At 39.7% G+C, this 13,361-nt stretch overlaps 1 protein-coding gene across 1 annotated transcript in view; it reads right to left on the reverse strand.

Annotated features, from left to right (window-relative positions):
- Positions 1–13,361, reverse strand: part of Rsbn1l (round spermatid basic protein 1 like) — a 50,870-nt gene that overhangs the window by 32,964 nt on the left and 4,545 nt on the right. Inside the window, exon 2 of the mRNA XM_010636910.3 lies at positions 11,031–11,671. Within this exon, the coding sequence (XP_010635212.1) occupies positions 11,031–11,671 (641 nt within the window). The remainder of the gene's footprint in view (positions 1–11,030; positions 11,672–13,361) is intronic.

The following is a 13,361-nucleotide window of genomic DNA, read 5'->3' on the forward strand; positions in this document are numbered from 1 at the left end:
CCGCCTCCTAGGGGGTGGGCGGGGAGCGCCGACCCTGCTGTCAACTGCGCATGCCTCCTCCGAAACATTCCAGGCCGTCCCCTCCTACCCCACCTCCGCGGAAAAACTGCCTTCCAAGAATTCAGACCCTGTTGCCAAAAAGGCTGGGATCAATGCTCTAGGGCTTCGTCATGACAAGTCCGGACTGAAAAGATAGTTGGGTTATGATGCATGTCTTCAGTGGAGAGGCAATCTCTATTCAAATCTTGGTCATTGAAGCCGTTTATGTCCTTTACCTAGAAAAATTCTTTATCTTGAAAACACATGCTGGTGATGCTGTATGTGAGACGAGTGGACTACTTCTATTCACTTCAGTAAACTATCAAACAATCAGTTTTCTTGCCGTGTTGCATGTGTGTGAGAGAGAGGGACAGACAGAGACAGAGACAGAGACACTGGGGGTTGACATGGGGTTGAACCCAGGGCCTTTGCACTAATTTGAATCCCCAGCCCTTCAGACAAGGGCTTGCTAACTTTCCCAGGTGGGGTTTGAACCTGTGATTCTCCTGCCTCAGCTTCCCAGAGGGCTGGGATTACAGGTTCGCACCACCACACCTGGCCAAACCACTAGTTTTCTGATGCAGTTAAAAATTAATCTGAAAACAATCAAAATGTTACTGTTTTAAATGTATCATTATTGCTACTTTTTTAAAAAATCCACTAAGAAAGATCAATATGGCTGCTCTTATTTTAAGGGCACATCTCTCAAAAAGGACACAACAAAAGACAGACATGATATAATTATGTATTTTTTCAAAAGCTTATGTTTAAACCATGCCTTTTAGGAGTCATGTAATGTTTTAACCACATCAAATAAAATAACATTTAAATTAAAAAGAAATCCTTATAATTCTGAAGTATGCTTACTACCAAAAAAAGTACCTTTTGTAATAGAAAATATATCACCAAAATTAAAACTGGTTAGGGCCGGGGATTTAGCTCAGTGGTTCTGCAGCCTGCTTCGCAAGCGCAAGGTCCCAAGTTCAATCCCTGGTACCACTAGATAGATAGATAGATAGATAGATAGATAGATAGATAGATGGACTTAATACTGTTTTCTTTTACTTATTTGTGCAACAAAGGAAGCACACACGTGGTACCACACAGCGATTTTATAGAAAGACCATGGAGAACGGCTCCTGTGAACCAACTTGATGTTCTCCAAAAAGCGGGTTCTGCACTGCAGCAAGTTTGGGAACCCCTTCTTGCTTGAAAGGTTCACCACAAACATCAACTATGGCAGACAAACACAGCTTATCTGGTCTAGTATTACACAAAATATCCCACACGTCAAAATGACCCATCAATATCCCAAGACAGTAACAGTTCTGCAGAATATAACTGGGATCCACAATATGAAGATATATATTTAGCTTGGCCCAGCATTTTGTTTGTTGAGACAGGGTCTTACTATTTAGTCCAGGCTGGCCTTGAACTCATGATCCTCCTGTCTCAGCCTCAAGTTCTGAAATTGTCTATGCACCACTTTGTCCAGCTTCATCATCAATTTGAAGAAGACAGAGAACAGAATAATTATTAAAGCCAAATAGGAGGGGTGAGGTATAAGATGCTGCTGGGTGAATCTTGCTGGTGTTTTTTTACAGGGTAAGAGGGAGAGGCAAGACCCAGATCTTCAAAAACGAGGCCTGCTCATCACTCCTATGCAGCCGCCATGTGAACGTGTGACAGGAAGGAGCGCATCGCAGCAGGGCACTGTCCCCCCACCTCAGCAGGCACACACTCTCAACACACAACCAGTGATGACATTTAATCAGGATTCCATTTCAAAAATATATGTAACTTCAACCAAGATAAGAAATAAATTATTGTTAGCCATTCTTTTTTGGGGGGGTACCGGGGATCGAACTTGGGTCCTTGCACCTGCAAGGCGGGCAGAGGAACCACTGAGCTAAATCCCCGGCCTTATTGTTAGCCATTTTTAAGTCAAATATCTTTCTCAATTTTCTCATCTGGCACCTGCCATGGGAATATTTTGTATAGATCAGTTCATAAATATTTGAGGAAGCTGCCACAGGCACAATTGGTCAAAACAAAGTTTGTACAATGGCAGGCAATTCAGAGATGGCACATCCAATCAGTTTACAGTGAATGTCCATAGCATCAATTCAAGGTGCTAATGCTCCACAAAATCAGGCCTACCAGATCAGGTATTTTTAGATAGTCATTATTAAAATAGCAGATCTTTAAATACCAGTTACCATTATGACATAAGCTACTTGAGAAACAAATCGGAACTAGGATAAAATAAGATGTAGAGAGTAGAGTCTTGGGGGAAAGATAGTTTACAAGATCATTACTCCAGTGTTCACACGCTCACGTTGTTACTACACAGTTCAGAGTTCATGTTAATTAAACAGAGTGACCAGACAGAAGTCTCATTCGCCTCTTGACAGATAAGACTGTTTTACTTGCCTTCTCTATTCCTTCCATGTAAGACACAGGAACACAATAAAAATATATAAATGAAACACAGGTGGCAGAAAAGCTAGGACACATGTGGTTGATTCCAAATGGACCCCAATTCTCCCCAAGCCTGTGCGACATGACCATACCTCATCTATCATTAAGAAGTAGACTCTATTTCTCTACCGTTGAATGCAAAGTTTGGCCATGTAATCTCCTTTGTCCATTCAGACACCACCAAATTCAATGTAAGCAAAAGCTGTTTCAGTTGGACCAGCCCCTTTCTACCCAATGGAATCCTCAAACACCACCATGCAGAAGAGTCTAGGCAACCCACTGCATGAGCAGAGAAATATGGTTATAATCCTAGCTGACGTGTACCAACTGCCAGCCACAGAAGCAAAAGCTGTCCACATGCAGATAGAACAATGAATCTATTCCATCAAAAAACCATTAGGACCAAAAAATGAAGTCAACAAACTTGTAGAATACAAAACACAAAACACAAAATAATAGTATTGCTATATACGAGTAGTTAGGTATCTAAAATATAAGTCAAGAAAGCAATTCCATTTTTTTTTTTATTTTGGTACCAGGATTGAACTTGGGTCCTTGTACTTGTGAAGCGGGCACCAGAACCACTGAGCTAAATCCCCAGCCCAACAATCCCATTTTTAATAGCTACAAATTAGTAAGTAAACTATCAGAAATAAATTTAACCAGAAAGGTAAAAGTCATTTTAATGAAAACTATAAAACATTGATTAAAGATACTGAAAAGGACTGGAAACACATAAAGACATCCCATGTTCATAGAAAGAATACAATATGGCTAAAATATCCATGCTCAAATGGATCTACAGATTCAATTCAATCCTATGAAATATCAATGACATTTTTCATAGACACAGAAAAAGCACTGTTAAAATTTGTGTACAACCACAATATAATCCAAATAGTCAAAAAAGAACAAATAATGAGCAAAGAGAACAAGGCATGAGGCATTATACTACCCGACTTCAAAATAAATTATTACAAAGCTGTCATAATCAAAACAATGTGTTAATGGCCTAAATAATCAAAGATACAGACCAATGCAACAGATAGTCTAAATATAAACCTGACAGATCTATATGCAAAAGATTTTCAACATTTGTACTACAGTACATACTGGGAAAAGGACAGTCTTAAATAAATGCTTTTAGGAAAACTGTATGTCCACATGCAGAAGAATAAAACTAGATTCCTCTCACCAGTTATTAAAAAACTCAAAATAAATTAAAGACTTAAATGTAAGTCTTTAAAATATAAAGCTACTATAACAAAACATATAGAATTGCTTCTGGACATTGTTAATGGGCAATGATTTTTCTGGAAAAGACCACAAAAGCATAAGAAACAAAAGCAAAAGTAGACACACAAGATTCTACCAAATTAAAAAGCTTTTGAACAGTAAAGCAAACAACATAGTGAATAAGAGAAAATATTTGTAAACTATCTATCTGATAAGAGGTTACAATCCAGAATATATAAGAAATTTGAAACAACTCAACAGAAAAAAAAATTTTTTAAATGGGCAATAAACTTAGACCTTTCCCAAAAGAAGATACAAAAGTGACCAAGAGATACATAAAAAGGCTCAATGTTACTAATCAGAAAATGCAAATCAAGACCACATTGAGATATCACCTCCCTCCTGTAAAAATGGCTACTAATCAAAAAAGATAAAAAGTGATGGTAAGGATTTATTGAAAAAGGAAACTTTACAAACCACTGGTCAGAATGTAAATTAGTACAGCCATTATTGAAAAACAGTGTAGAGGATCTACAAAATGTTAAACTAGAACTACTATATACTCCATCCATTCCACTGCTGGGTATATCCAAAGGACACGGAATTAGAATGTAAAGTGACACATGCTTTCAGAGAAAATGGCGCAGTATTTGCAGATCACCTGTGCAGCTCCTCCTGTACACATGGATCACTGTAACACCCAACACAACATAAGCGCCACAGAAGTACTCGTTATACAGTAATGCCTGCGGGATAATGACAAGAAACTACATGCTCAGTACATGTGCAGCCACCAAAGCCAGCTACACTGTGGATCTGCAGTTGGCAAATCCATGGATGTGGAACCCCCAGGTACAGAGGGTAATTTTAAATAATTTTAAGTTCTGTATTAAGGATTTTTGTTTGTATAATGCAACAAAAGTTAACAAAAATAGGTTAGAAACTTTTTTAGAAAGAGTCTATGCATATGTTTCTGTTATCAAATGAACTTTTATCAGACAGTGTGATACTACAGCACTAATCTCAGAGCCACAATATCAGAAAAATGATGCAACATACAGAAATAATGCTCACGAAGTTCCGCATGGCTTTCTAAACTTTCAGGCAACCTGAAGAACACTGATGAAGGTGGAAAGCAGGATTATACAAGCAGAAAGTGCTCCAAACCAAAGACCAAAGACCAAGGATATTTTGTCAGTGTCTTTTGTGTATGTATTTACATTTTATATAAATATCACATTAACATGTATTCAAAAATAAAACTAGCCACAAAAAATAAATATTTGTGGGCCGGGGATTTAGCTCAGCGGTTCAGTGGCCTGCCCTGCAAGCACAAGGACCCGAGGTCAATCCCCGGTACAAAAAAAAAAACAAAACAAAAAACATAGGCAGCAAGCTTTCTGCTATGGAATATGTTGGGGAAAATACTCCTGAAGTTTAGATGCGTTTACATCTAGGGCAGTGTTCCTCTTTTATAAGGAAATTTATTCAAATTGAAGCTCCAAAAGCTACTAAAACAGTAATACAGAGATAAGCCCCAGAAGTACAAAGATAATAGAAATTAGTATATAACAACTCATCTTTTAGATTCCATAGCATTTGATGTAAACTATTTTGTTCCCCTTGACTTTTTTTTTTTTTTGCTTTTTGAGACAAGGTCTCACTGTGTAGCCGAGGCAGACCTCAAACTCATGGCAATCCTCCTGCCTCAGCCTCCCAAGTGCTGAGATTACAGGAAGCGTGCACCATCACAAACAGCTTTCCCTTGACTTTTAATTTAAAAAAAAAAACAAAAAAACCTCAAAGTTGGCCTATGGAAATGCATCTTTGGCACGGACTCACAGACTTGGTCTGGTTCCACAGGCTGCTGGGGGTCAGGGCCTTCAGGCACAGAGACACATTTACAGCACTGTGAGCAGCCAAGGCACACAACTGCTGGTCCTGCAGTCACAAACAGCTGCCTCTGTGCCAATGCGTCTCTGTGGGTCTGCGCTAAACCTGAACTCTGAAGACCTATTTTAAAATCTGCCTCATGAGGCTGGGGCAGAAAGGTGGCTGTAAATTTAAGGCCTGTTTGGACTAAAAGTGAGTTCAGGGCCAGCCTCAACTACACAGGGAAATCCTGTCTCAAAAAACAAATAAACAAAAAAGAAAGTTCAAACTAGTGGGTTATTTACAATATTCTCAGCTTCAGTATTTACACAGGCTACATTATTAAAATACCAGAATACATAAAGTACATACTATATATTTAACATTATATAGTTTATCCACTTTTTAAATGCTAATTAACAGATCCCCATTCCCACTGTTATGACTTTCTCTAGTGCTGCTAACTGTATTTTTCAAACTAAGATCAAACAAAACAAAGATCAGCTCATACCTTCCTCTACCAACTCTATTCTGCTTTGTCTTTTCCCATGTTTTGTGATCTTCTGAATAGTGCTTCTTGGATTGCTTTTAACCAGATCAAAGATTTCCATAAAATAAAAAGGAGAAAGCAGAATTAAAGGATGGTTCCTGGACGGTAAAATGCTAACTATGAAACTTGCAGTCGAGCTCTCCCCGCTCTGTGGAAGCTCCAACGTCTCACGGGGAGCCGATCCGTGGCACAGGGCGTGCGCTCGGCAGCGCTGGAGCTCACCAGCAGCTGAGCAGCCCGGCCACCACCTCACCACCTGGGTCGCCGCCCACACTGGCTGTCACGCCGATACCACGCGGGACTGCATTCCCATCCTGGCCCCTTCTCCTCTTTCCCCAGGAATACTAACTCACATTAGCTCAATCAATATTATCGTCTCAACCAATGCTTTCGGCGAACACAAATCATCTGATGCCAGGAAAATGAAAGTTTCACTGTGTAATTCTAGAAACCGGCAGCCACAAACGGAAAGCTAGTCTTTACTAAATTCTACATAATTACTGACATTCCAAAATAATTAGCACATGATTAATACCACGGATAGGGTTAGCAAGGGTGTTAGAAGAGAAATGAGGAACAAGATATATTTTAATTTCTCAAATAAATGTTAATATAATATTCGAAGAAGTTTTAAGGGCTTCCAAATTCACAAGAAGGATGATTAACAAAATGAAGTCTTTAAATATGGAGGAATATAGGCTGGGGATTTTCCTCAGTGGTTCTACCACCTTCCTTTCAAGCAAGCACAATGTCCTGAGTTCAATCTCCGGTACCAAAAAAAAAGAAAAGAAAAGAAAATATGGAGGAACAAATCTAACACAACATTTGCAAGCCCTCTTAAAACCAGAAAATATTACTGCTAGCAAATAAACAGAAAGGAGCTGGGGATTTAGCTCAGTGGCACCACACCTGCCTCTCAAGCACAGGGTCCTGAGTTCAATCATCTTTACCTCATACTACACACAGAAATAAATTTTAGATGAACTATTGATTTAAATCCAAAGATGTATCCAGGAAAAAAAAAAAACTTCAAAGGTTGGGGGTAGACCAACATTTCTAAAAACAGAACACAAAATATATTAATTATAAATGAAGAGAAAATTATGAGATTATATATAAATGTAATCTATTATCAAAAACCATTAAGAGTAACAAGATATCCAGTTAGAAGACATATTTGTAACACATTTAGCTGACAAAAAGATTCATATTTGTAACACATAAAGAATTTATGTAACACATAAAGTGGGAAAAAAGGGGCAAATTTTAAAAAGAGTAGACCAGATACTTTACAAAAGAAGATAGTCAACTGGATGATAATTATATAAAAAGGTGCTTGACATCCTCAGTCACTGGAGGAAAATGAAATGACAGGGAGAACAGTCATCAGAATGGCTACGTGACAAAGACAAACACTACTAAGCGTGGCCAAAAATACAGTGCAACACTGCTGGGAATGTAACCTAGCAAAACAACTTGGTAAAAATGGAAGTAAATTTATCAAAGTTGAGTGTCTACACAACCTTGCATCTTCAGCTTAGGTACATACTTAAACACACACGCTCACCAAAACACAGGCATAAAAATATTGACAGCACAGCTGTTGCAACCACTCCAAAGAGGAAACAACTTAAATGTCCTTTCTAATAAGCAAGGTAATTAAATTGTGGAACATTTGTAAAATAGAATACTATACAGTAATAAGAAAACGAACACTCCCACCCAGAAGATGAGTCTTACAAACACACTTCTGAGGGAAGGAGACCAGACGTAACAATCACAGTTCTATTTGATTCCTTAAACAGCAGTGGTATTCACAATCAGTACAGGAATTACCTGGCGTTTGTGTGTTGGAGTTGATCGGTGGGCAAAGCAGTATTAAAAGTGGTTTGGGAAGGGTTTCTGTCTACTAGTAACATCTAAATTTCAAAATCATGGGAGTGTTCACCTTATGATGATCCATCAAGCTGTATATCTGTAACGTGCACTTCTCTGTGTCCATCCATTAGTACTTCAATAAAAGGCTTAGAAAAGAAAAGCCAAGTTTTAGAGGGACAGCTCAAATTAGGTTAAGACAGCATCTACTGGGAGATTCGAGGGACTAGAAATAGAAATAAGCTGAATACGTCTGCTTCTTTTTCTTCTACTACTATCTTCTGCATCCTGTTCACTTCGTAAAGTCAGTGTGTAAGAACAAGCAAGGCCCACTCTCAATGTGAAAAGAACAACTTCCTCAGTCTCCTTAGAAAAAAGAGAGGAAAGAATCAAGTAAAGTAAGAGACCAATGTGGGGAAATATCAAATATCAAATGAGTGGTTCACTAGGTATTCTTCCCCACACCAGAAAATTAAGATCTAAAAGACCTTATAATAAAAGAACATTGACTTCATACGTACAGGTTCCTGCCTTTACGTCTCCAGCCAAAAAAGCAAAAGTAACCCTAACAGCTAACATGTTCAGCTCACCAGGGTAGCAGATCCCACAGATAAGGGACCACAGCCACGACAGGTGACACACAGGACGCATCTGCTTAAGAGTTTCCTCCGTGAGAGGGATGGTAGGAGGGTGGGGGGGGTGGAAGGGTGGATGGATGGATAGGCAGACATTTACCCGAGAAGCCTGGGACACTGAGGACTTAACTGGGACTGAGCAACAAATCCCAGCATAAAACTTGGCATGGCAGATACACAGTAAGTGACCAATGATGCAGAGAGACGTGAGCAAGTCACTTCTTCTCTCACAGAACAAACAACTCAGAGACCCTGGGTGTTAGGAAATTCATTTGTCACCTACTGCACATACTGTTTCTTTGCTGCTAAATTTAAACTGCAACAAAGACTGAATGATTTCCTGCACACAGAACTCAGCACACTCAGCACAGAGCTCTCCCAACTGAACTTGGCTCTCATCTCAGAGAAGGCACTGAGCACTGAGGACCGGATTTCACTGGTAAGAGGTGCTCTCCAGCTCCCTCTGCCCCACATAGAAATATTCAGCTTCCAGTTCTCAGGTGGGTCTCACTAGGGAATGACAACCCATACACACTGCATATTTTCCAGTCTCCAACCGAGCACACGGCAGGAGCAGGGTGGGTACACGTGGTTTAGATGGAGGCTCTGTCTGGAATACTCATCAACCACAGGAACAGGATGAGAAGGGAAGAGGCCTGGTGAGGATGACGGGCTGCTCTGCTTGGCACCACTGGCACCCGGAGCCCATCACTGCACACAGCAGCTGGGTAAACATGCACCAAGAGCCTCCAACACTTTCCTACCTTCCTCCTCCTAAACAGCAATGTTACCAATTTGTACCGCTCCTAGAAATCCAAAATCTACAGCACCAAATAAGGTGAGAACTGGCCAATCTCCTAACCTATCAGAACCAAATCATGGAGCAGGGAATGACAGAAATGCTTTTCAGAAAGGCCCAAAGTCACTTTCAAGAACCAGTGAGCTCAGTTTTGCTCACCTCCTGGATAATGTACGTTCTACACTGTAAAGAGGGTAGGAAATACAAAATTTGCCCAATATATACACTAATTTTCTCACACAATACACAGTAGGTGGTGATTTCTTCATACACAGTATTTCTAACAGCTAACATTTATTCAGCAGACTATGTGACAGACCCAGTACCTACCAAGCACTTCAAGGACACTACAAAGAAGACAATTTCAGTAAGAAAACTATTTTAAGAATTAAAGCCTGGTGTGGTGGCACACGCCTGCAGCCTCAGCACTCAGGAGCCTGAGGCAGGAGGATCACCATGAGTTCAAAGCCAGCCTGAGCTACATAGTGAGACCCTATCTCAAAAACAAAAACAGACAGAAACAAACAAACAAACAACCTGAAAAATACATGCTTAAATTCATTTCATTAGGCCCAAGATAAATCCTTATTGGAAAAAGACAAAAGAATCTTATTTCACTAATTATCTTAGGGGAAGAAAAAGGCAAGTACAAAGTGAGATTTAAACTCTGATGTTCACATCAAGAAAGAACTCTTAACACTGCTTATTTCACGCCTTCAGCAAAACTAAGAACAAACTTGTCTAAAGCATACAATTAAAAGTTACTCTTAAAAATAAAACAAGGATAAAGAACGAGAAAACAGATTCATTCATAGGAAAATGGATACATATTGAAGATATACTCCTAAGTGAAATAAATAAGTCACACATGTGTAAATACCGAATAGCTTCCCTGGTGTGAATAGTCTGCAGCAATGCATAAGATTCTAATAAGATTACTGACATTTAGAAATGGGAAGAAAAGAGCTAAAGGTGTAGGGAAGGTGGGATGGGTAGGGGAAGAGTAAAAAGGGAAAAGAAAAAAATGTGAGAGAATGAAAAGATGAAAATAAAGTGTAGATGGGGAGGGGAGGAGGGGGTGAAGGGAGGGCAGAGGTAAGGGGAAAAAATGAGAATCAAGACTTGTCATGTAGAGGTACAAGATCCCAACAATGAATGTAACTGTACTGTATCCCTAAAATGTACCAATAAACTCAATTAAAGCTGAAAAATAAAAAAATAAATAAAACAAGGGCCAGGGATTTAGCTCAGTGGCACCTCGCTTGCCTTGTAAGAGTAAGGTCCTGAGTTTGATCCCCAGTACCCCCCCAAAAAAAAAAGTTACTCTTAAAACCAGGGCCAGGAGGGCTGGGGATTAGGCGAAGTGATTCTGCTGCTTGCCTTGCAAGCGCAAGGACCAGAGTTCGATCACTGGTACCCACCAAAAACAAAACAAGGGCCAAGGATTTAGCTCAGTGACACCAACAAGCACAAGGTCATGAGTTCAATCACTGTACCAAAAAAAAAAAAAATTTTTTTTTCAATCCTAGAAGCCTCTTCTTACCTGAGCATGAAAATTGGACATAGTCGTCGTCTCTATATCTTTCTTTCCCATGATCTCCATTTTCACTGGTGAGTTGGGAAAGTTAAATGAAAAGTAGTCCAGAAGGTCAGGCAGGTAAGTGGCCGCCCCGTGAACAATCCCCATCACATAGAAAGCTGCCGAGCTCTCGTTCTCGCTGAACACCAGGCCCACAAACTCCTCCGCGAACCTCTGCATCTCCCCGGGAGAGAGGTGGGACAGCTCGCTGCTGTAGGCGTGGACCACGGAGGCGCCCCCGTTGGGCTGGTGCTCGACATGGATAAGCTGCCTGAACTCCAGCGTGTCCAGCCTCTGGAGCGTCTTCTCCACGCGGGGCTCCTTCAGCGAGACGAACGGGAACTCGCTGTTCTCCGGAACCCTGGGGTCGCAGCGCTTGGCGTCGGAGTTCTTGGCCCCATAATCCTTCCCGTGATCGCCCAGGCCGCATTCGGCTGCTTCCTCTCCGACATCGGACAGCAGCCCTGAGCAGATGGTCTGAATGGACTTGCTGTACATTTTCGGACGCTTCCGTTTCTCATTCTCTTTGTGTTTCTTTTTCTTTTTTTTCTTTACCTTTTTAATTTGTAAGTCTTCTACATTTGTTTTTGGTTTCTCCTTCCCACCTGTTGGGAAAAAGTTTTTTGAAACGTTATTTTTTTGCATTAGTTTAAAAAAGTTTACTTTAGGAATTATTCTGTAATACATATTTACTTCTGATACTTCTGAAAATTTGCTCAGAATCAGTTTTCTACTTGGGTTTTAAACACTATTAATAACTAAATCAAATCCAGTCAATTCTTTCATTCTCTGCAGGCGCGTGCGGGCGCGCACGCACACACACACACACACACACACACACACACACACGACGGCCGAGGACCAAGTTACACCTACTGATGCAGGCTACCATTCTGACATACAACAGAGGCTCAAGCAGGGTTACAAAAGCAATGAGATGATTGAATGTTTCCATAGCAAGACCATGAGAAGGAAGTTTAATGTTATAAACTGTTACTCCTAAAAACTCATAGAAGAGATGAATCCACAGGTATGCAATGAAGAACAAAACCATTATCATGAAAAATAAAAGCAGAAATCTGACCAGGAATGGTGGTGCATGCCTAGAATCTCAGCACTCTTAGGAAGCTGAGGCAGGAAGACCTCAAGTTCTAGCCCAGCCTGGGCAACTCAGTAACTTAGTGAGATCTTTTCTCAAAATTGAAAATAAGATAGGTGTACTGGTGCACATCTGTCATCCCAGCATTCAGGAGGCTGAGGCGGAGGATTGCTGAAAGTGTGAGCCTAGCCTCAGCTACACAGTGAGCTCAGGGCCAGCCTGAAGTACAGAGAAAGACCCTGTCTCAAAAACAAACCAAAACAAGACAAACAAAACAAAACAAAACAAAAATTGAAAATAAAAAAGGGCTGGTAATATAGTTCAGTATGAAGGTCTTGGGTTCAATCCTTAATACAAGAAAAGAAAAAGAAAATCTGTCAACATTACATAGTTTCTGAAGTTATAAAAATCAAAATGTTAATTCTTTAAAGTCTACCTATATAGGGCCGGGGATTTAGCTCAGTGGTTTCGTGGCCTGCCTTGCAAGCTCAAGGACCCGAGTTCAATCCCCGGTACCAATAATTAAATAAATAAATAAATAAATAAAGTCTTACCTATAGATAGTTGAGAAACACATATGAGTAAGTATACTTATATATAATATGGATATATACATAACAGATATATAAGTATTCATATCAATTTATAGTTATACCAAAATATTGGATTCAGGTCAGTATCTTAAGAACAAAATTAAAAAATAAAGAATGGACTAACATAAATGACAGAGGTTCACATATGTAGATAAAACTCAAATAAATTAAGAAAAAAGGTAACAGTGGAATAGAAAACAATTGTAAAAAGTTGAGAGATAAGTATGATTGAAAGCATTCTTAAACTTTAAAGTACATAAAATTGCATAAATTAAATTATGTAAATTTGCCAAAATACACAAAACCTCATTTGCACAAAATGTTTCATATCTTTCTATAGTCACACCCTGTGGGAATCATGACTATTAGTTGTAAATATTGTTAACTTTAGTAACTCCATGTTTGTTAAATTTCTCCAGTTTAAAAGGTGGTGTGTTTCCTTTGTGGAATTCCTGAAAGTTACAGTTTCTTGTCTCTGACCTTCAGATGTGTGGTTGTCCGGGTTACTACTACCCACCGCGGTTGTTTTTGTTGAGCCTGTTTGCTCTTTTCCTGTGTGAACTTTCATTTGCTATGGTAACCCCATCCCATAATAGTTTGTGG

This window comes from Fukomys damarensis, unplaced genomic scaffold (genome assembly GCF_012274545.1).
Source record: "Fukomys damarensis isolate Sample0158 unplaced genomic scaffold, DMR_v1.0_HiC HiC_scaffold_4, whole genome shotgun sequence".
Taxonomy (NCBI): domain Eukaryota; kingdom Metazoa; phylum Chordata; class Mammalia; order Rodentia; family Bathyergidae; genus Fukomys; species Fukomys damarensis.